Source organism: Epinephelus lanceolatus, chromosome 12 (genome assembly GCF_041903045.1).
Source record: "Epinephelus lanceolatus isolate andai-2023 chromosome 12, ASM4190304v1, whole genome shotgun sequence".
In the NCBI taxonomy this organism is placed as follows: Eukaryota; Metazoa; Chordata; class Actinopteri; order Perciformes; family Serranidae; genus Epinephelus; species Epinephelus lanceolatus.
Genome location: NC_135745.1, coordinates 33,390,411 through 33,415,615, shown reverse-complemented (window position 1 = coordinate 33,415,615; position 25,205 = coordinate 33,390,411). Strand labels below are relative to the sequence as shown.

At 43.9% G+C, this 25,205-nt stretch overlaps 1 protein-coding gene across 3 annotated transcripts in view; it reads left to right on the top strand.

Annotated features, from left to right (window-relative positions):
• Positions 1 to 25,205, top strand: part of ephb1 (EPH receptor B1) — a 209,336-nt gene that overhangs the window by 103,253 nt on the left and 80,878 nt on the right. For all 3 annotated transcript variants that reach the window (XM_078173315.1, XM_078173314.1, XM_078173316.1), the window contains exon 4: positions 22,551 to 22,706. In XM_078173315.1, coding sequence (XP_078029441.1) covers positions 22,551 to 22,706 — 156 coding nt within the window. The remainder of the gene's footprint in view (positions 1 to 22,550; positions 22,707 to 25,205) is intronic.

Here is a 25,205-nt window from a genome sequence, read left to right as displayed (position 1 = left end):
GTGAACACTGCAGTCGCACTTGGGTGCACACCAAAACAACCGTACCGAGACCTTCTTGAAGACGTGGTCTTGGTCCAGTTACAAATAAACTCTGGTGCGGTTTGTTTGTGGTGAGAACGTGTTCTGACCTCGATCTGAACCAACTGCAGTCACATGACACATTGTTTGGGTTAAACATGAGCATGTTACAGTCCTGGAGGATTATTAATGTGCACCTCCTCCTGTACTGCCTTAATATGCACATTCAGCACATCCAGTGCATCAAAACATTGTTTTCTAGGTGGAGCCGCGCCTCGTTTTCAAACTGTATGGTTTGACTAAAATGAACAATGACAGCAATATAGTCCACGATGAGCAGCACTAAAATCAACCTGCGTAGTTGTCCCTCCATTGTGACATTAGAAAGTGTCACATTTATCTTGCAAGTGTACTCTTCTTCAACGTTTGCTTTACTTCCTGGATTTTCCCCGCACTGAAAATCTGACCAATCAAAAGCAGCTTTCTCGCCCAAGGCATTTGATTTGGTTCGCCTGTAAATGCTGCCGTGAGAACATGAACCAACTCTAGGCAATTATACAACTTTGTAGCAAAACTTTGATTCAGACCAAAGCAAGACAACTCTACGTCTGAAAGCACCCTTAAACGGAACTTTTTTAGGTGGCTAAAACATGTTTTGTTGCTGACCCCTCTGCAGCAGTACGTGGCATAGCTTCTGTGTTGGTACTAAGTGGGGGCATGCTGGCTGACATCTACTGCCTGTAGTACAATGTTTTAAAAATCTTTTAATTTAAAAAATCTGAACTATCCCTTTAGAATTTCAGTGTTCCCACACATGGACTAGAACTGACAATAGAAATGAGGCTACTCTGTGGCCATGCAGTCAATACATATGGATTGGGTATATACTTGTGCCATCACTGGTGCAGTCTCTTCTGTATTCAGTCGTGTCTCTCTCGTTCTTTAAAAGCAATTGATTCTGTGCACAGTGGAGATATGTAATCTGCCTCGCTTTCAATCTGTGCTCAGCTCCTGGGCTTGGATTATATGGCTGCTTTTAAAAACAGGATGTTTTATTCCTTGTGGTCCTACATTTTAATAATCCTCAACTAATTCAAGGGCCAACAACTTAGTTACCCACCACAAGGCTCATGTTTAATTGCTGAATAATACAGAAGATATTTTCAAGAAATAATGACCTTATTGTTTGAGAGATAATTAATTGATGCCGTGAGAGATACCTTTATAACTTAACCCTCTAACATTGTTTTATGATGCCTGTGCACGGTGCTTACAAATACAAAAAGATGTTATCTAAGTGCTGGGCCAGCGTTACTGTAGTGCTAGGCCAGACTGCACAGTGGTATGCTTCTCAAAGAGAATGATATCTGATTAGTCCAAGTCCGAATAGAGGCAGAAGCTGACAAACAAATGGATTTGCTGTGTCTAGAATGTTCTCTGGGGGAGCTGGATGGGCTGAGATACAGAGACGCTGCCTTTGTGTTGGAGCCAGCGCAAAGCATAATAAGACCCTTTGGGGAATGAACCAAACACAGAGTGATAGGGACACAAAGGCACACATGCTCATACACTCAGTCAATTTCACAATCTCACTGCCTCCTCTCTTCCTCACCCCACCTATCTTTCTCACTTCCCTATAAACTGACCTTTATATTACTGGCTACCGGGGTTGGCCTATCATTATGTGTTTTGGCTTTGCAGGTCTGGTGAGTTTCTTGACTCCAGCTAAGTTTATTGTGTAAGCCAAGTGTCATGTCAGACTCCCACGTACAGGCCTCACAGCAGCCTTTTTTATAAGGGTATTACTGTGTGTGTGCATGCATGTATGCGTGTGCGCGCGCAGGCATGACTTTGTGTGCTTCACGCGCATCACGGCATGAATGGGCCAGCAAATCCCATTCCCTCCCTCTCTTGTTTTCCCTCTCTATCTCATCTTTACTGCCTCTTTAATTCCCTCTCTACCACTGTCCTCCTTCTCTTGTGTTCTGCTAGCAGAGCAGCCTTAGAGGGAGTGCCACAATAGGGGTATTAACCAAATGTATATTAAGCTTGCCTGACTCGCGCAGTCAATGTGATGCTTTTACACCCGTAATGCCGTGTGAATAGGGCTGCTGCTCCCCGAGAAACGCCTCCGTGAGCACTCGGAGTGAGGGGCCCTTTTACCAGCTCTCGTGACCCTGGTCCGCGTCGCCTGTGCCGGGCCCCATCTCAGAGCGCACAGTTCTTCATTTTCATAAGCGCCTAATCTGGATTGGAAGCCTCTCCTTTGTGGAAATGATTTGAAAGGGGGACTTCGGCCAGACAAAAGGGCTCCTCTTTTCTGAGGCTGCTGGGGCCTCCTTAGCCCCGTTCCTCCCTTCCCATTCTTCCATAAAGGACCCCTAGCAGGAGCAGCTAATTGTTGTATGGTGAGGGAGAGTGATGGGGTGTGGAGCGGATGTCCTGCTTAACACTGCCCCCAGTGGAATACGAATGTGACGAAGAGGAAGATGAACGAGAGACAGATATAGGAGAAGAGGAGAAAAGCTACCTTGTAAATAAAAAAAGAAAGATTTATACACCCCTCGCAGGTTATTTATCATTTCATCCAGGTCAGAAAAGATCCTGTGATGCTGGCTGATAGTAAAGTAAGGTTTGATACCTTCAGGTTACAGCGCGTAAGACTTTGGAGCTGAAATGTGTAACAAACTCAGAGTGAAGCTTTGAAGTGAAATGCTGTTGCCCTGGGCTACTTAGCTCCAGGGTCAAATGAGATTACACCCTTGATCTGTGTTAGTGCCTTCTGATCTGCAGAATTGCAGCGTTGAGGCATGCGTGTGTCTGCATGTGTGTGTGTGTGTGTGTGTGTGTGTGTGTGTGTTTGTGTTTGCAGGCATATAAGCGTGTCCCTGCATATTTGTGTTCAAGAAAGACTTTGCACATATAGATTGATTTACATATCTGTGGCATGTGTGTCTCGTTCAAAACTGCTGTGAGCCCTTACGATGTGTTGCGTGCTAGTGTGTGTGTGTGTGTGTGTGTGTGTGTGAGAGACACCCATATGTTGGCATGCTTCTCCTCTTAGAAAGGGGTTGTTAACTAATTAGTGTTGTTGGCCTGATCTTAGTGCTTTGTTGGTGTGTCTCTCCATCTGCAAAGCCTATTCTCTCTCTGCCTCCGTTTCTCTCTCCCTGCTCACTGCTCCGGAACACCTTAATCCAGTGTGAAAGCAATTGGCTCTCTCAGATCTAATCAATAGAGGGCCAGGGCAGCGAGCCAGAGGGAACATCTCTGGCCCCTGCTCAGCTACAATCAATTTAGAACCATCGATTCAGTGATTGAAATACAAAGAGCAGACGCGCTGGACCGTACAGGTGCTTTAGTGTTTGGGTGTGCCAACATGTTATATATCTCCCTAAGTGAGGGTTTCTCTGTATTAATGTGTGTTTGTGTGTACTGCTTGTGTGGGTGTGTGTGTGCGTGCATGAGTGTGTGTGTGGGTGTGTGTGTGTGTGTGTGTGTGTGTGTGTGTGTGTGTGCAAATTTTTTCATGTGTGTGTATATGGATAGTATGATTTATTTTCGAGCCATCTGTAGTAAAGTGGGAGTGGCATTTAATCTAGCACCTCTGAGATGGAGCCAAGGAAAAAAAAAATCACTCCTAATCCAATATGTCCTGCCCAGGGAAGGTGGGTTTTCAAAGGTGTGTGTGTGTGTGTGTGTGTGTTTTAAGTTGACTTGTGCATTTGTGTGCACCCAAGGGTTTCCTCCTCACCTCGTGTCAGGCCAGTGGTGTACACCCCATGTCTTAATGCATTTTTGGATGCTCATACATGCAGAATTTGGACGGGCCCCTGCATGACATTTGCATGCAAAATCTGACAAGAGTGCGTGCATGACTGTTGACATGTGAGAACACACATGACATTTACAGAGATGGATCTGAATTGTCTTTGCTATGCTCTGCATGGGTATGGGTGTATTCATGCATATATGATGTCATTGCATATCATATTTGACCTTGTTTATGCAGTTATGCTCTGCCATGTGTATACATCTGTGAGTGTATTCGTTTGTGAAAATGATTGCTGTGGATTTACAGCGAAGGGGTGTGGTGGGTATTGTATGTCACTGTGTGTATTGAGTTTGATGAAAGTATCAGTTGTGCTGAATATGAATGCCCAAGACAATAAATGTTTCTTGGTCATCTCTGCATCAATGAATGAAGCACTTGACATTTGTCTTGAAACTGCTGTCTTTATAGGCAGTGTGATCTCATCCCTACACATCATATTGGGCAGAAGCCCTAACATCATTATAATGATGCTCAGGGAACATAATCCATGTCAACAACTCATGTGACCATTGACTCATGTGACAAAATACCATAATGTTGAGTTTTAGTTTCACAAACAACCGGAACACCGGTCTCCTGGGTCAAAGTCCTGTGCTTGTTGGACCTGTTCACTTCCCCTTCCACTGCCCTAAGCAGACTTTCTCGCTCTTTATACTACATCCATTACTCTGACCATCTTTTAGTGATGTTGAAACTTGGTGCATCTCATCCATCCATCCATCCATCCATTCATCCATCCATCCATCCATTTTCATTGGCTTATCTGGGGCTGGGTCGCAGGGGCAGCAGGCTAAGCAAAGCATCCCAGCAACACCTTCCAGCCCCTTCTGGAGGACGTTCCTAGGCCAGATTAGATATGTAATCCCTCCAGCGTGTTCTGGGTCTGCCCTGGGGCCTCCTATCAATGGGACGTGCCCAGAACACCTCTAATGGGAGGTGCCCAGGAGGCATCCTGATCAGATGCCCTAACCACCTCAACTGACCCCTTTTGATGCAAAGGAGCAGCGGCTCTACTCCAAGCTCCCTCCGGATGTCCGAGCTCCTTACCCTGTCTCTAAGGCTAAGCCCAGCCATCCCATGGAGCAGACTCATTTTGCATGTATCCATGGCCTCATTCTTTCGGTCACTACCCAGAGCTCATGACCGTAGGTCAGGATTTGGACATAGATGGACTAGTATATGGAAAGCTTCGCCTTCCAACTCAGCTCTCTCTTCATCACGATTGTCTGGCGCAGCGCCCGCCTCACTGCAGAAGCCACACCAAACCGCTGATCCATCTCACGCTCCATTCTACTCTCACTCATGAGCAAGACCTTGAGATACTTGAACTCCCTCACTTGAGGCAGTTACTCTTTCCCAACCTGGAGGGGGCAATCCACCGGTTTCCAGCATCTTGTACAGATGCTAAAGGGTGGATTAAGTGTCCATATCTGATGCTGAGGGCCACTGACCAAGCAGAGTTTTTTGACAGCCTGGGGGTGAGACCAGGCGATTATAGCAACTGCACAACATGTGTGTGTATTTGATGTGCAGTTCTACTTGTGTGGCAACGAATGGCAGTGCCACCTGAGCATAAAAACACACTCAGTCCCAGCTTGTCCTTGTTTTGTTTTCCTTAACGTGTGTGGCAATCGTAGAAGTATTCTGACTGTGGCCAGTAAAGCTATGAATTTGAAAAGGCATGGGTGTGGGCTGCTGAGATTGATTGAATGATTTATTGGGAACACTTGAAGTCAAACCACTCTCCTTTTATGCACTCACCCACTTTCTTTCTGTCTTTTACACATACACATACGCACAAACATATGCTTTGCTACTGTACCTTGTTAGACCCTACCTTCATGTTAATGGCTTTCTGCCATTTATACAGTTAATCCAGTTTCCCAGTTGGTCGTGTTGTGTTTTCCCCTTAATTCTCTGCTGGACAAGGTGTTGATGTCTTTCACAAAGTTCACAATGTCACAAAGACCTAATGAGCATGTGTCGCACACACTTTTAAGTAAGCCGCACGTATACCAGTCTTTACTATACACTTCACTACACACTATCTTTCTTTTGTCGCTTTTGTCAGTTCTGTTCATGCCCCCGGGGCAGAGCTGCAGTCCCTTCGCTGGCAGACCTACCAGTTTTCTGGAAGTTTCAACTGGCCTTCATCTTGGCAAAATGAACCCCTGAAATTAATGCACAACAGCTAGACATTACAGCTTACCAGACTGTATTGACAGCAGCTCTACCACTATTTAGATATGTGAAATTTACCTTGTAATATAATTACATTTAAGGAGTACTTCACCCACAAAACAACTATTTGTATATTAATTACTCACCCTCTCTTGTGTTGAATTCGGGAAGAAAACTTCTCGCATGCCTTAACGGTGAACGAAGAATCCAAAAACAGCAAACATGTTTGATGAACTGAAGTAAAGGGGGACCATGATTTCAATTCCAATGAATTCAACGTAACATGGTGTGAATGACTCGCATACAAATGGTAATTTTGTCGGTAAAGTTTTGCTTTAATACTCTACTACTGCTCTAATACTTTTCCTTTTAGTCTTCAGTGTTGGATAGTCTAGATGGAATTGTATGATCATACATGTTTGTAAGTTATAGGGCTATAATGATCACAAATCCTCAATAGCACCCTGTCCGCCCGCTGTCTATCATTCACTTTACAATCAGATGAATGACTTCTGGTCTCCATCAATCCAATAATACATGAAGATGTTTGTAAGGAGGTCCCACATGGCCACACCCCGTTAAAGCACACACACAAGAACACATATGTTTGCCAGTTACGTAGCTCGGGGCGTATTGACTAAGGCTGCCTGTTAAAGGTCATTGCTGTCCAGATTGGGACAGGTGGGGTGGGGGCTGTAGTTCACTGTCACACACACAAACACAACATTTGTGTATGATAGTGCGTGTGTGTGTTTGTCGGGAAGGGAATACAGCTTCTGATAAGGTTGTATAGAGGTCATGCAGATGTAAATATGACATGAATATAGATGTGCTGTGGGCCCGGTTACCTTTGGAGGATTTCAGGGCTGCAGGTGCGTTGCGTGCCTGTGAATTGGGTCAAACTCTCCTCATTCACGCCATGCAAGAGAATGTCTGATGAACACATCTGTTTGTCTTTGTAAAGTGTAAACAAAATACATTTCCATGCACGCCATTCGTCCATTGAGCTTCTCTGGTCATGCCCGGGCCTGATGTCAACAGAATCGTTGTTTTGTATGTATAAAAGCAAACCCGTCCTGAACCATGAATGGAGCTGTCTACATTGGGCAGGACAAATGCATAGTTCCTCTAAACAGCATTTATTATCCAGCCTTTTTTATTCCCCATTGCCTATTGTCAGCTTTAGAAATAATAGCCTGGCCGTCACTTAGTATGCAATGAGAAATGACTGCTTTGCACAACACGCATATTGTGGGACTCTGCCACCAACAATTTGACTGACAAGATGCACTCTTGAGTGCTTTCTCACTTTGTTTTGCTCTCACTTTCCCACTTCTCTGTATCTCCCTTTCTCACTCTCTATTTCCCTGATCCTGGTCACTTTCTCTCTCCCACGCTTCACACATAATTTGTGTCTTCTCTTTTGATGCACAGCTTTTTATCATTATTTCCCATTAGGCATAATAGCAGCAGGGGCGATGAGCAGCGGATATGCTAGTGCAGCTGCAGGAACATCTCGCCGCTGAATGCTTTAATTGTATAGATGTAGCTGTTTTTGTGATGGCTGATGTCATCATCATCCCACCGTGCAGCGCTGCTCCTGATGACCTCTCCATCACTGTAACGCTCATGCCACCCGTCCTCTCTTCTGTTCTCCAACCTCACCTATCCACCTCTTCTCCTGCCATCAGCGACGCAGGCTACAGCCCGAGGGTAGACTCTGAGCTCACTATTGGATTTCAAAAAGCCAGACTCGTGTTTTCCCTCCCCTTTCCTTTCTTGTCAACCACCTCCAATTCCACTTTACCGCTAACCTCTGGCCTCCTTACTGTGTCTGACAGCCTCTTTGCCATGTGTGAAAATGTCAGCATCTGCATGACAGGGCGCAGACGCTTACAAGTGGGTTATAGGTCAAAGACATGTCACCACACTTGTATGCAGTGATGGGGATGGAAGGGCTTCCTGTGGTTACACTCTCTGAGATCATCAGAGGGAAGAGTAGGCCGTGTTCAGCTGTGTGATTCCGCCATGGGTGCTTGTCTTTGCCAGAATATTTTGGTGTAAACATTGTGTTATGTATGCTCAATTAGGAATCAAATTAGGGAATGGTAAACAGTGAAGGGACCTTTGTTTTCCAGTTGTTTTATCATTCTACTCCTCTGCTACCTTCAAATGTGCATAATTACTCATCCCCATTCACAGGCCTCTACACTCATTAGCGGGGCCTCAACCCTGAGCCAAGGGGCCGGGTATTTTAGGATACATGGGTATTTGAAAGCCATTGTTAAGCCTGGCTAGAACAATTCTCAAAGCATTTTAACATTAAATGGGCTGGTAAAGAATGATGTGTTTTTGAGATCTCATCTAGATCAGGACGGGGGTAGTAACCAGTGTATTAGCCTCAGCTTTTCTTTTTTCATGTCTAAATGTAAATGTGCACATTTAGATCAAATGCAAAAAAATCTGGTTGAAATTCTCCATACATTGCTTCTAATTTTCCAAATGCTTTGTGTGTGACACTATCATGTCATCTAGTTTAAACCATTACAGTAGTACACAGATGTGTGTACAACTGTTTACAGCTTCATTTTGAACAAGCGGATTAGATAATGTTGTGCCAAAGCTGGGCGGGGGATAAATTCTAAAACTGTCTCTCTAAGATCACACAACAGTTTCAAAGGGATAGTACGGATCTTTTAAAGTGGAGTCATATGAGGTACTTATCCATAGTCAGTGTGTTACATACAGTCGATATCAGTTGCCACACCAAACACCAGTTTGGAGAAGCAGGCTGGAGTCCGACATGGATGCTAAGCTATGTACTGCTGTAGAGGGGTCAGCAACAAAACACTTTTTTTATAGATCCATCCATCCATCCATCCATCCATCCATCCATCCATTTTCAACCACTTATCCGAAGCCAGGTCGCGGGGGCAGCAGGCAGAGCCAAGTGTTCCAAACGTCTTTCTCCCCAGCAACACCTTCTAGCTCCTCCTGGGGGATCCAAAGTGTTCCCAGGACGAACAAGATATGTAATCCCAATCATCCCAATGCAGCGTGTTCTGGGTCTGCCCCGGGGCCTCCTACCAGTTGGACATGCCTGGAACTCCTCCAATGGGAGCCACCCAGGAGGCATCCTGATCAGATGCCTGAGCCACCCCAACTGACCTCTTTTGACGCAAAGGAGCAGTGGCTCTACTTTGAGCTCCCTCCAGATGTCCGAGCTCCTTACCCTGTCTCTAAGGCTGAGCCCAGCCACCCTTCTAAGGAAACTCATTTTGGCCACATGTATCCATGACATCATTCTTTCGGTCACTACGCAGAGCTCATGACCATTGGTGAAGGTTAGGACATAGATGGACCAGTAAATAAAAAGCTTTGCCTTTTGGCTCAGTTCTCTTTTCACCACGATGTTCAGTCACAGTGCCGGCATCACTGCAGATGTCCGATCCATCTCACACTCCATTCTACCCTCACTTGTAAACAAGACCCTGAGATACTTGAACTCCCTCACTTGGGGCAGTAACTCACCCTCAACCCAGGGTTTGAACATTTTTGTAGCCTTCTAAAAAAAACTCCCACCTAAAAAAAAAACAATATTAGTTTCACTACTTTACCTCACTGCCACTGTATTGCTCTCTTCAAAGCCAGACTCTAATGAGAACAACAGTGATATGTGATTGCTCAACACAGGAGCTGCTGGTCTACAACTGCCTCAATCGGTAAGTTTGGTTGTGTTATGGTGTGACTTTGGTGTTTAAAAGGGTTAGTTTGGGTTCACTAAAGTCACACAATAACACAGACTAACTGATCAAGGCAGCGCTAGACCAGCAGCTCCCGTGTTCAGTGAGCCAAAATTACTGTCAATGGAGTCTGGTGGCTTTGATGAGAGCAGCTGGGGAACTGAAGCCGTCAACAGCTTCTCTGTTGGAACATGCTGTCCGACGGAAAGGTAAGGTGGTGAAAATACTCCCAGTACAGCATACACTTTAACTGATATTGATTTTTTTAGGTGGCTAGAATATTTCTTGCTGTTACCCCCATCCACAGAAGTACAGCTTAGCTCAAATGTTGGCACTCCTGTGATACACTGATTTTGGACAAGTACCTCATATAACCCAACTTTACCTTTAAGGCATTGCCTTTGCTCATGTTTTTATGAATAAATATATCATTTTGCTTGTGAAAATCGATTTTGAAAAAGCAAACTGCCATAAACAGTTTCTTGAAATACAAATATTGCTGTATTAAAGTATGCAGTATTTTCCTATGAAAAAGATTCCACCATTTGTGTCCAAGGGATGTTAGGTCCTCCTGAGAGTCTTATCTTCTATCACAGTAACAGTCATAATCATGCAGGCCTCATACCAAGTCTGTGACTCACTGTTTAAAAGTCTGTTTGGGTGATATTTTGGCGACAGATCTGTAGGTACTAGCAGGTCGACTGTCTCCTTGAACGCAGCTGCTGTGACTGTGACTATCAAGAGTTCACTGCTTTTGGATTTCTAAGATAGAACAACAAGGACAAATGATTTTTTTTAGAATATTTTAGAAGCACAAGATGTGAACATGAAGTGTTTTTCTCTTAGTTATGGTTTATAGAAGTGAAACAAGCAGCCTGTAAAAGAAAATCAATCCATGGAAGAGATCTTGTTAGCTCAGGGAGCGGATCTGTCAAAATCCTTGTTACACCAACTGACTCTTATTACATTGTTGCATGAAAAAAGTGTATTTTGTATTCAATCAATATTACAGGCACATTGCTTTAATGCCAAGCACCTTAGATGTGAGCCTGAACTCTATAAAGATATATGAACGAATGTAAAACAATCTAAAAATAGAATATTTCCCTCTCTGTTTCCTACTAAGATATGTGGTTTGTTTTGTAGTTAGCTGCTACTCATAGCTATTTAATTATACTACTCACCAGCTCTTTGTTTATGTTATTAGTAGGACAAGGTCTTTTTAATTGAAAAAAAAAAAACAATAAAGAAACTTAATTATAGACAACAACAACAAAGCCAATCAAAAAGCTGACGCTTCTCTTTGATCATAAATGGCAAAACATGAAGAGTTTTTCTTTTCACAACACTTACCTGCACCGTCTCTCCTTTCCCCTTGTTGATGTCTGTAATGACTGACTGCTGAGCGTGCTCATAATTGCATGTGCTGTGCATCTTCCAGCGCTATATTCCTACAAGGTACGTCCACAGCTCCAAATTCATAGCTTGAAGCTGCCGCCTGAATCTCTCTGTTCGCTTTCATTTTCAATTACACACTTTGTGAAGAAATAACAAAAACAAAAAATCTAATTTGGCACCAGAGCGCATGCATAATGCATTAGGCAAAGCTACGCAGGTAAAGGGTCCAAATGACTGGATTGGCTGATAAAAGTCCAACTTGATTTGTTCACTTGTTTGTGTTTCTTTATTTTGTATTCCAGTTTCTAATTATATATAGAAGGCAAAGGTACATTTCTGCATGAGCAAGCCTTTTCTCTCCGTCCCTAATTCTTTCCCAGCACAGTGATTTATTATTTACAATCTACACCTTCTCATCAGGTTAAGCTCTGCATGTGACAGAAGTATGAGCAGCTGAAAAGAAAAGGCTCGAAGGCCATAAATGTAATAGACATTGTTGAGCAGAGCAACAGCAAAGGAGCAAAAAGAGCAAGAGTGGGCATCTTTGGCTAACTGCTATAGATTAATTGATCTAGCCATGAAGTTAATGAGCTAGATCCTTTTTAAAAGAGACAAGTGCTGAGACAGAGGAAGCTAATGGTCTCTCACAACTTGGAGTGGTAAGAAAGAGAGAGCTATTTATCTTGGAACATATACTTTATTCACCGTGTGACAGAATCGCAAGGTAATTGACGGGGCCTGTAACTGCTGATTTTATTACCTCATTCTGATCATCCTTCTTTGCAAGTCATGATCCACAGACAACTCAACACGGGATACAACAACCGATTTCTGCTTATCAACTCCAGGTAGCTGAACAGCCCATTTTCTGCAAGCGAGCTGACAAACAGGATTTAATTTGACAATAAAGTTGAACATCCTCACACCATCGCATTAATGTTTCTAAATTGGTAATGTAGGAGGCTTTTGTGATTACAGTTTGCAAGCTGAGTGAAGTTAGATTGATCGAATCAGCAGGGCAATCATATCGCAATCAAACACCGGCAATAAAATGCTCCTTGCTCACATAACTTCTCTTGACTGATTTCACCCCTCATCAAGTAACTCTTCATCTCTGTCTGTCTTACCCCTTCGCCTTTTCTCTCTGCGAGCTGGCAGCGGGCAATGAGCCTGGTCAGGCCCCTGTTAGCTTCTGATTACAGTGTAGATTGTAGTGCAAGCACATGTTACTGCCTGCTGAGCGGCGATATGTTTCGGAGTGCGGTTTTCTTTTCTACCTTGCCAGCCAGGGATAGATTGGCACAGTGGGGTCTCCTGGAATACCAATGCCTCCTTGTCGTCATCGTCTCTATCTCCACCCCCCCTCCAGCTCCTCTTTGACCACTCCTCTATCTGAAAGATATGCTCAGTGCCTTGGCACATGGCTGCATCTTCCTGGAAATAAAATTGACCTGAGCCAATGTGGCATGCGCAGTGCAGAACAGCCGACTGCCAACGCAACACTCGATTATGACGAGTCCGTGTGGAGCGAAGAGATTGTATAGCTGTCTTGATCTGTATGATATTATGCACGTATATGTACACAGACATATATACAGGGGCGTGCACATGCAGACACACGACTCAAGCACGCGCTTTCAGTAAGCCAGATTTCCCAGTCGGCTGGTCTGTCATTGGCCGGCTGTTCAAAGGGAAAGTGTGGGCCAAAAAAATACTGGCTGTGAGGTTACCATGGTAACAGCCTGCCCAGGGGCGTGGGCTGTCTGCTAAATTGTGCGCTGGTTTGTTAAGGCTCACACATCACACACACACGGGCACACACACACACACACCTTAATTTCAACAGACTACATTCATTGTCTAGCGGACACCTGCTCTGTTCATTAGAATTAGCAGTCAGACTGGTGGATTTCACGTCCTCATGTGAAGCAAACAGATTATTTTGGAGACATCACACACAGGCCTATTTATTCTCTTTATCTGGACACTCTCTCATCTTCTAGTTATTTCACTGCTGCACTGCCCTCTATTGAATCCACTCAGACATGCTTTTTTCCCTACATACATGCTCACATGGAGGTGCACATTGCTGAGCTATTATTTACCAAATATAAGGACATTAATGGGTGTCAGAAATTTACCAGAGGAAGCGATTTGTTGTCTATTTCCTCTCATTTTTCTCCTCCGTATGTGTTCTTTAACACCTCTCCTCTGATACAAGGCTACACAGCACTGTGAGGAGTTTCAAAGGCAGCCTAATTGGAGGATATCTCAGCTTTCTCAGGGGGGTTTAAGTATTGTTCACTGGGGTTTCTGCAGAGTCAGACATCGCTGTTTCCACTAGTTGAGAGGACAGGTATGTCAAGATGATCAGTGTTTGGTGAAGAGGACTAAGGCAGCAGAAAGTTTCAGAAGAGTTGTGCGGATTTATGTGTGTGTGGGTGAGTTTGCGCGTACGTGGGTGGCTGTGGGTGTAGGTGCGTGTTTTATCTCGGAAGAGAGGCTCTGACAGGGCCAGAATGGACAGATGATTAATGATCAGGGGGAGTGTTCTGTGGGAGGACCTCTTCAGCACCGCAGCTCTTAACAAAAGCAGACGGGGTATGCTCCTAGCGCTGCACTCTTTCAACCATTCCTTTTATTCCTGAGAAAAACCTCTACGGCCCTCTTTTATTCCTCCTCACATTCTCTCTTTCTGTGAGATTAGAAGGCGATGACAGGAGGTAGTGGAGACGTACACTGACCAGACTTGCCAAGTGATGTCACCGCTTTGAAACCTGGATGCCTTCAAGTAAAAAAGAAATGACCGCTCTTGTGAGAAGTCGCACGCATTTTAGCCCCTGGAATGTTTTTTGTTAGTCCCTGTTGACCCGTGTTGGCAGTTTATGAGAAATATGCAAAATTGTTCTTGAATCAGTTTCTATAAATTAATAAATCATAACCCTAAAAGGCATTCAACTTGGACTTTTAATATCCTGCGGGCGTTTTCTGATGATTCTGACATGCCTTTGTTTCGAGCCATGCCTCTGTCTCAAATTATTGTATTGTGTTTTTCAATGACCTTGTGGAGAAATGGAACACCTGGGTTGGAAAAGCAGCTCATTACGTGAATTGTGGCTGGAAAATGAACAATGACAGACGAGCGAGACTGAATACCAATAGGCTGCGGCACTGATCGCCTTTTTGTTTTAAGATGTTGGCTGTCCTGCCACGTTCTGTGTCCCCTCTGTCAGACAGACATGTTCATTTCACCGCTCACTTGATATTGTCTGATTTGTCACATGAGCAAATCCGTACAGGCATGAGCTTGGCAGGTATGCAGCCTGTGCTTAGAATGTGAGAGAGAGAGAGCTGTTTTTCTGAGTGACTGAGCAACGGAATAGTGAAATCAGGGTCAACTGGGGTCTTGACCCGATCATAAGCCTGTCTGTGTGAGTGTTTGTGAGTCGGGGGTGTATGCATGACTGCAAAGCCTATAAAGACTGTGATCCATCCCATGTGATGGATGAGGGCCAGGGTTAAGGGTGTATTGGGGGGATAAGAGTTGTACTTAAGGGTCACTGACGCTAACTCACAGCTTGTGCCCTTCGGTCTGTCACGCACCCTCACTGCACAATCTTTTCAAACCTCAGACAAGAAGAGTTGGTATTTCAAAGTATATTTTTCATCTTGAAAGACACATTTCAAGGAAAAAAACTGACACAGATATTTTACACAGAAATCGAAGGAGAGTAGAACAGACATTGAACTGCTTGTCATGGTCATATGAGCAGTACAGTGGTAGGCAATCTTTACTGTCACGAGCCATTTTCAGCCCCAGAAAAATCTGTCCAGGGCTACAAACATATTTTAGCCTTACAATGAAGGTACTGCAGCCTATTAAGTCTAAATTACCAATCACCAATAGGGTCTAAATGAGCACTCATTAAGTTTTACCACGAGGTGGCTACTCTGCAGTGGGCTATGCATGATTATTTGGTAGTTTAACTTTGCAGCATTGGCGGTAAAGGCAAACAAATACATCCAAGCATTATTAGATTCTCTATTTTCCTACAAGACTTTTCATCTTTTGGATTTGGAATTCACAGGAAGCCTTGCAAGAGAGAACTAAGACTAGCCTCTGCTATTGAGGTCAGAAAAAAAATTTGAAAATGGAAAAGGCACCAGGCTGTAGATGTTTGACACACGTTTTTGTTGCAGACATGTTAAAGCATTTTTTAAGTCAGTGTATATGCAGCATATTTTTACAACTGGGGAATGTTAGAATAACTTAAGGCCTTCAGCGGTGATAAATGAAAATAACCGTATCCAAGTTTGTTTTTCACCGAACTATGACTAAGGGTAGATTAATTGCCTTGTTAACTCATCGTGAAACACACTTCAGTCAAGTCAGACAAAATAAAGTCATCTTAGTTAGTGTTGTTAGTCATCTAGTTAGTTAGTCCACTATTCCAACAATCACAAAGCCTGAGCTGGATGTGAAAACATGATCACTGTTCATCCCCACGGCCTTTGCCTGTCAGCTGTCAACTGAGCAGCATCTCTCACTCATTCTTGAGATGTAATGTTAACCATTGCTGTTTACATGCTTCAGCAACCATGCAATCAGTGGCAACAAAAGAAGCAGGGAAATAACAGTTACCATGATAGTTTTAAAGCAGCACTTTTACTTGAAAACCTCCTTCTCCACTACGCGTTTGGTTGTTTCACCAAAAACTCACCTCAGTGAGTTCACAGCTTGCCGCAAGTCTGTTTGTTTATACACAAGTGTAGTATGGATTTTAAGATCCTTTCATTGGTTTATAAAGCTCTTAATGGTCTTAGTCCGACCTTTGTATCTGATTTGCTTTTATCGTATGAACCCTCAGCTCGTCTGGTAGTGGCCTTTTAATCATCCCCAAAGTTAGAACAAAAACCCACAATGAGGCATCATTCATAACTATGGTCCACATCTGTGAAACAGACAGTGATGATGGGGGGGAACAATTTGCATGTTCTACCTGTGTCAGCGTTGGTTTTCTATGGGTACTCCGGTTTCCTTCAACAGTCCAAAGACATGCAGGTTAATTGGTGACTCTAAATTGTTCGTAGGAGTGAATGTGAAGTGAATGGTTGTCTGTCTCTATGTGTCAGTCCTGTGATAGTCTGGCGACCTGTCCAGGGTGTACCCTGCCTCTCACCCAGTTTCAACTGGGATAGGCTCCAGCCCCCCTGTGACCCCCAACAGGAAAAGCAGTTATGGAAAATGAATGAATGAATGACCATTATATATGTTATATTGTTTTTACTGTGTGAAGCACATTGTGTTGAATTCTCTTTGTATGAAAAGTGCTATATATAAAGTTTGATTGATTGATTGATTGATTGATTGATAGAAGTTTGTCCGCCACAACAGTTGCAATGGCAACAGAAAAATGGCTGCCACCATCCTACTACACTGATTAGAATGGGAATGCCCATTCTCCTCTCTCTACTCTGTTTCTATGCCAAGTTACATAAGTAAATGGCTTACCTTGAGTCATGACTTTAAAGTGCTTTACTTTGTCAATACTGGAGTGCCGTGGGTTTTTTCAAAGTGATAGATATCTGATAATACATTATAGGACTCTTTCCTTTAAAGCTCAGATTTATCACAGTACCTTTCCACATCAACTGCTGCATATGTTTGATTGCATTTTCCCACAATTTGCTGCCAAGCCATTTCTGGTGGTTTAAAGCCTCACACACACACTTCAGAGTGATGCCAAAGGAAAAGTCAGGGGAGGACTTAGTGTACTGTGACTTTGATTGGGTTTGAGTAGGAAAGCCATTTCCAAACCCATCTTGGTCATAATCCTTTGCCTTGGCTTACTGCAACTCCTAACTGTACATTTCCATTTTATCTCACACACACCTGGTGATGCTTGCGTGACAAGCTAATAAAAGTCTCGTTCCGCTACCCTCATAAATTCCACCTCTCCAATTACTTTGGATTCTGATGGGCTACATACATTCTGCGACCGCACATTCTAAACACATGCACCTTATGTGACACAGAGCCAGCGTGCTTCCATGCATGATGTATTGCCCGCAGTGTGCACTATATTATACGCTCAGCAACACGCTTAGTCTAACCCCCTGGCTCTGCATATCAGCCATTGTTAAAGCCTCTTCACAGGGACTAGCTCATATTGCAAATCTTCTCATGTAGCGCTTGTCCTGGCCAATCAATACATCACTGTTGTGTGGAAAGAAGATCAGAGTTTCCTCCAAATTAACTTGGGATTTGGAAATTTGTGGCACACAAAGTCAGTCCACATGCTTGTTTATGAGCCAGATTCAGACTGAAACTGCCGTCATTATCAGGAAATGCAAAGAGGAAGCGTACCTGCTGGGAAAATGACTGACAGTGAAGAGATCATCATCTCATCTCTCCCGGTCAGGCTTGCTGGGACATGAGGTCATCGCAGTTAGACTGTGATGAGTAGCAAGCAGCGATCCACAGCTGCCATACCTCCGTCAACTCGCCGCGGAGTGAGCCAGAGACGGAAGGAGAGAAAGAGAGAAAGACAGTGAACCTTAACAAGGATTCAAACCCGTCAATCAAGACAAGAAAGCAACAAGGGGAGGAAAAGGTGGGAGAAGAGAGAAAGAGAGGAGTTCATTACCAGTGGGACAGACCAAAAAGATGTGAGGGCAGAGAAGAAGTGAGAAGGAAGAGGAGGAGAGAACAACGCAGAGAGAATCCTGTAGAGACCACTTGAAAGGGAGGAATGTTTTGGTTTTTTTGCATGCAGCCAGTTCAGTTGTGGGTTATTCTCCCACTGGGGAGACTAATTGCTTGTTGATCTAATGTTCTATCCCCTCCTGTCCCCGAAAAACCAACACATTAAATGAGTGATGGGTCTATGTGCTTTTTCTTCAGCGGGACAGGAACTCCTGGCCTCCTCCAATCTAAATATTCACAAATCAGGAGAAAAGACTTTGGGCTCGGTTCCAAATTTGATGAAGCATAACGCTACGCAGCCCGCTGCTGCCCGCCCTTAGAGCGATCCCTCTGAGGGCTCGCTAACACTGTTCACATTACTTTCTCATTCTCCCTCTCTGTCTTTGCCCGTATCTGTTTCTTCCTCCCTCTCGCTCCGTGAGGCAGATCAGTGAGCGGCTAATTAATGAGTTTAATGCTAGGATTCATGCATATATTATGTGTCAATTAGAGAAAGAGTGTCAGCTCCGAGGTAGGAGTTATAATCTAGACGGACATTCACCCTGTGCTGGGTGTGAAGTGTTTGCATGTGCTTGTTTGTTTTTGCCTAGCTGTCACTTATCTCCCGTCCTGTAACGCTGATCGCAGCATCTTCACTTGTTCAAGGAGAAACATTAAATTATCTCAGGTTCTGTAGAACATATGCTAGTCAAGTGGCGGAAAATGTGGGTGCGCCTTTTCATTTAATGGGGTCAGCAGTGGTTACATGTGCCGCTGTGTAAATCAGTTCTGTAAATGTATTCTGGAGGTGAGGAAAGCATTGATGCCAATATAGGGGTGTTTTTCAGGGTGTGTGTTTATTTGAGCGAGTGTGTACACGAGTGTAAGAGCGCGCGTGTGTGTGCATTCTTCGGCTCGCAAGTTTGCCTCGAGGCACTTTTGCAGCACTGCTATCTCAGACGGCTGATTCAGCACAGCCTTCTCTGCCTTTCTCTTCAGTTTTGCCCATTTATGAATGTCCAGGCTCGCTACTGTCTGTCTGTAAACACACAACCCCAGGGCAGAACCCGATGCACATATTCTGCTCACGCCCCATTAAACACACACTGAACAACTTATTGTGATCCCTTTTCAGAGTCAGGGCAATAGATTTGAAGCCCGCCTGCATGTGTGTGTGCGTGTATGTGTGTGATGGCAATGCGTGTGGTTCCTCGCTCACCCTGATGTATGAATTTTATATAGCAAAGATGATGACACATAAGTTCTCTCCCCCTCTCCTGCTGAAAATGAATTTTTGATCTGTGTTTTATCGTCTTGTAATCTCTGATATCTTTGGAAGTTATTGCTTTATAAAATGGCTCTGCAGCTGGTTTGTGCTTCCCCATATGGCCAGGCGGGGTTTTTTAAGAGTCTCAATGTTCTTGTATTAGATGGAGCTCGATCTTCTCACACATGAAACTGTGTATTACAAGTCAAGAGAGGTCGCAGACTTCCACTCCCACACACTAAAATACAGGCTCATGCTCCCCTATAGAAGTATTATTACCTTTACTCTTACAAACCCTGTAGAACTATATATTCCCCCATATGTGCATCTGTAATTTCAACACAACCGTGGAGTATCCGCAGCATAGCAATGTGTTTCGCTCAGGGGGATATAGTAGTTGTGCATTGCAGCTGTGAAATGCCATGCAGCTCCTAGGGTTGTTTTATAAGCTGTTTGCGGTTGTTGTGGTCCTGCCATGTATGTGTGTTTGTATATGACGGCCTGGCTGTGTGTGGACAGTGTTATGTGACTAGACATGAGATCAGTCAGTTAGCCTCTGGTGTGTCTGCCAGCCCGACCAAAGGAGATTGGAGAGCAGCCGCCGTTGGGGGCAGCAGCTTGAGTTGTGTGTGTGTGTGTTTGTGTGTGTGTATGTGTGCATGATGCCTTGTCTTTCTCCTTCACCTGCTTTTCATCTGGCTCTTTTTTCATCTCTCCATCCTTCATTAACAGCCCATCAGAGAGGCCGGCTGAATAGTATGAATGGAGGAGTCGTAAAAAGCAGAAACCTGCCCTTTTTACAACGTAGTAAAGTAGAGTCGGGCTCCCAAAACCCAGCCTCTCAGAGCATTTTTAATGAAGCATAAAATTTTTTAATTAAATCTTAAAAGCCTGTTGATACAAAGGTCTAAAGGTTTTTCTCACATAGCTACTGTGTCACACTCTCCACTGTTTGATCCGACCGTGAGTGGGATTGGGACCAACTTCTTGGTCATTATTGCTTTAAATAACTCTTCATTTACCAAACTCTTCTTAAATATTGTAACAGAGGGCCCTTAATCAGATACAATGGACCCGTTTTGGGCTGCTTTCACCGTTTTGTTTTGCTTTTAATATGTGAAACACCTGACCAGTGGCTCTCCGTGTTGTTTACCTGATTAAGGTTGTCATTGTCTGCAGAAGCCTTTTATTCTGGATATCTTTGCTGCGCATACTTTTCTTAGAGCATTTTTTACGTTCAACATATGCCCAGACACTGCTGTCACAGTGCAGTCTGTGAAAAAAAAAAAAATCACTTTGGGTTTTACACAGGCATGAGTACCCTACATCCCATTTCTCAGCTGCAGTCAAGCTTTTACAATCTTTTACTCAGGCAAATAGACGCAGCTGGAGAAACTGTAAGATGCTTGTCCCATTAAATTTATAACCCCTCCCCCTCTGGAGTGCAGCAGCACCACAGCTTCCTCCCCCATCAGTAAGCCTGCTAAAATATTAGACATTTATCATAGTTATTATAGTCCGTAAATCCTTCCACACAGTGCAGAAACCCCTCAGCTTTGTATTCTTTTGGGATGTGAGGGTAAATGGATTAGGTTATTGCCTGGACTTAGGCGCAGTGATATCAGCTACAATAATCTTTGTCCTCCACCGCGGCCTTTAGAATTTAGGGCTCAAACAGATGAAGCCATCCTCCAGTAACTAATGGCTTTGCCTCATGTTGCCTCATGTCTTCAGTTAAAATTTGTACTTGAACAAACTGCAAATGCTACAGCTGACCACTGACAGACATGTATGTTCTGTGCCTCCCAGATATAGTCAGTAGTAAAAAAACACAATGAAAAATAAATCTAGCCAAACATTTTCATGCCACTATCAGTCTGATTAAACAGCTGTGTTGATATGAATTGAAAATGTGTCTGATAAAATGTTGCAGCTGGCACTGTTGAGGTTTTCTTTATATGCCTTTACTCCCCATTGGTGTTGTTAGCCTGTGGTCTTTTGCTTGTGAAAGGAGACAAGAAAAAGTCGGAGTGAAAAATAAGATGAAACCAGGTGAATTCACTGCTTTCTGGGCTGTAAGGCTAGACAGACAGTTCTCCCATACCGACCACCTTGGCTGTAGATGTAATATGCCATGCATATGCAAAAACAATGCAAAAACTATCAATGTTGCCTCCCAATGCCACAGATGCTCAACAATTGTCCAACACCGCCTGATGGCCATCTTTCAACTGGGTGCATCAGGGCCGCTGGAGTAAGATAGATTGAGTCTACTGATTATGCACATTTGGAGAACATTCATGATTTTAGACTTAGAGTGAGATGAGAAGATTGATGCAGCTGTCATGTTTTGTCAAATATAAAGCTACAGCCAGGGATTTGTATTTTAGGACAAGATGAGGGTGGAAAGCATGCTGTTAAGTATGAATATATATTGAGAATCTGTTGATAGAGAGCAAGGTTATGTATTCTGCAAAGGTGGATCGCTGATGAATCTCTACGTGTTTCACTCTGGTTTGAAAAATCCCTGAATCTAATTCCACTCGAAAGGTTATCACACATAAATAAGAAGAACATAATGGTCCAGTGACTTAATTAGTATAGAGGATGAAATACATATTGTAATAATAATGGAAATAGTGAATGAGATAAAGCTATAGCCAGCAGCGGGTTAGCTTAGCTTAGTGTAAAGACTGAACACAGGGGGCAACAGCTAGCCTAGCTCCTCCTAAAGCTAACAAAATCCAACTACCAGCATCTGTAAAGCTCACTAATGAGTATATATCATTTGTTTAATCTATACAGAAGTGTACAATGAGAACGTGTGGTGTTACGGGGGTTATATGTGGGAATATTTCAAGTTATTTTCAACCAATCACCAGCCTCCAGGGCAAAAAAAAAAAAAAAGCCAATGCAGAAGTGCCAAAAACTGCAGTTCCACAAATGGCCACTTGAGGCTGGCTCCAGAAATGGCTGGCTCCAGAAATGAATATGTTTACAGCCTGGTACAATAAGCAGTTTCGGTCGCTATAGCTAATTTCCCCCCCATGACAATGGTGCAGGTGTTAATTTTTATATAACTCAAAAAGTTTAGATTTGATCAAGGCTTAAAGTTATGCATGATCTCAGTCGAATCCACCCCTTGCTCCTCTATAGCTCAATCCTCTTGTCCAAATATGGTCACTTATGGCTCCAAAAATCCAAGATGGCAGCGGCAAAAATGCCAAAGGAGTCCACAAATCAGTGGGTGATGTCACAGTGGCTACATCCATCATCATTGAGTTTGTGTTTTCAACTTCTGTCTCCATCTCTGCGCACCATTCTAGCTGATGTATTAGACCCAGATGTCTGGGTTTTGGTGGTACTTGGCTTGTTATTTTTTTCCCCCATTAATTTTCTGACATTGTTTCTCTATTTTCACAGCATGCCCGCCGGGTACCTTCAAGTCAACCCAGGGTCCAGGTCTGTGCCTACAGTGCCCTCCTAACAGCCGCTCCACAGCTGAGGCCGCCACCATCTGTGTGTGCCGCAACGGTTACTACCGTGGTGACGCTGATCAGCCGGATGAGCCCTGCACCAGTGAGTCCATCGTATACGACATTACATCTTGCATCTGTAAAAGGCACCCATGTGTGCATTGTCTGTTTTACTGTAAATGTAGATGTGACATCCATATTGAATAGACTGGCCATGCGTATACAAGCCACTATATTTTCACAAGGACAGGAGTTAGATTTTTTTTCCTATCTCACTTTGTCTCGTTCTCACTGTCATCAAACTAGCACATGTAGTAGCATTTAAATGAGCATGCATCCACAGCCCTAGTAGTCTTTTCAGTCTGGTCATAATAATCACATTTCAAGGTTTTCATCATTGATGTCTCCATCACTGTGCCATTGAGTTTCTTAGCTGTTTCCTCTCAGTTATCTCTGACTCTTTTGTCTTGCTGTTGTTCTTTCTCTCTGTCTGCTATCATCCCCTGAAGTCCTAATTACTCAGGCAGATGCTGCGAAGCTTCGACACTGTCCTGCCGCTATCCGCTGGAGATCCAATAAGGCCGCTCACAGCATCATAGTTATCTTAATATGATGTAAAAGCAATATGCTAAGCCTTCCTGTCGTCCCTGCTGACACACAGTTACACAGAAGGAGAGCGCTGTTAGACCCCAAAAAGTTTGTTTACCTCTCTTCCTTCACTGCCACTGGGGAGTTTCTTAATGGTATTTTCTCCTCACAACGGCAGACCTGGAAGCATTATTGGTGTGGTTATGTATTCATTTAGTCCTGATTTATTCGCATAGACCTGGCTAATTGGCCTCAGGAATATGGGCTCAGGACCACACTCCTTTCCTTATCGTTTAGCAGCTGTAACCTTCGCAGCTAAGACGTGTATTGAATGCACCTTTTTTTGCCGTGTTTCCTTTTTATAACTCCAAATAAGTGCTTTAAAGTTGCAGAGGGACCCCAATGCAGCATGGCTGTCTCTCTGGCTGCTTGAACGCTTCCCAAGCGTAGCCATCCACACCTTTAGGCTTTGGGTGTTCTCGACGGATGACACCCCACTTTCACCTTGAGTTTTCTCCGCCCTCCTGTGGCACACTCCATAGTTCTCTGGTGAATTAGTGAACGCTTCATCAAGTAAAGCATCTGCCTCTACCTTGAGGCCTTGAATTTTCCCCAAGCAATCTCCACAACAGCTCCCCAGCGGAGCTTCTTGAACAGATCCCTCTGGTCTGTGTTCAGTTTCCAAATGCAGCCTGTGTTACTTTTTTTCTGTTTTCAATCAAGCCACTTCTGTCTTATCTTCTCTGTCAGTTCTCTTCTCTTTCCCTCTGCTGCATACTCTGTTTTCCTTTCATGCTCAGTACAACTTCAGTCCTCTCGATATTTTAACATTTAGGCGAGACTATTTTTGGTTTGTACTGGTAACACATCCTAGGTGCCCGGTAAAGTAATTCTTTGTATGTTAAAGAAGGAAAAAAATTGCCCACTGTTACAATCACAATTACACAGTGCCCCACAAAGTAAGATATTCATTAAAAGAGAAAAATGCTTTTATTTCCCACACATTTAAATGCATGTCCTACTGAGGATTTTAGTTTAAACCACCTCTTTTAACATTAACATCTTAAACTGACTTCAATTCCTGTTCAATTTGTGTTGACTGAATTCTTTTGCAACGGCACATTCAAAGCCTCCTCTGAAGGTTGAATCATACAGAGGCAGCTGAGCTTGATGCTCAGGATGCCCTAGATCTCAGCAGGGGGGGCCAGTGAGATCATCCCAGTAAGAATCTCTTTAATACTGCGGGTCCCGATAAGAGCGCTGCTTGAGTAGCTTAAATCAGGCCAATCTGTGGCTGCAGACGCTGTAGCGTTGGCGCTTCTCGCTACCATCAGAGGCGCGGGTCCCTGTGTGCTCCAGATCAGTCTGATTAGCTTGCTGATGGATTGTCCAGCGCCTGGCTTTGTCAATGGGGGGCTTCATGCTTCCTACTTTTCCCTCAGGGATATGCCAAGTCTGTGATGCACTTCAGACTCCCCTCCACCTCCTGGCCCTCCTTCATTTCAATCCTCTGTCTTGCACCAAGTCCAGCCATGCCTGAGGGGAGGAACACCGAGCGTTCTGTCTCACAGCGTGATCCCACTCCTCTCAGCTTGGCTTTACAGCATAGTGAGCTTGGGGACAGAGGAAGTGGTTTGCATTGCACTGCATCCCCTCCTGGTCCCTTCCTCAGGCTCTAGACCCCAGTTTGATGTACTTGTACTTACCCATGGGCGTGCACATGAGAAAGAATCAAAGTTTATGCGTGAGAACTGTGTGTTGGGGGGAAATCAGCCAGCTCCAGCATGCTGGGCCAGTAGGTTTCTCTCAATGTGTGAGTCAGAGAAGGAGAATGACAAGCTGAGTGGTAACTGAGGGGAGTCGGGCAGTAAAGCCAGTGCTGATTGTTCCATAGGGGAGAAGGGATGCAGTGATGGAGCGTTTTGGTGTGAGGGATGGGAAGGGAATGATGGGAGGAAAGGACTAATGACAAAGATAGACAGAAAAAAATCCATCAACACAGTGGAGATATGAC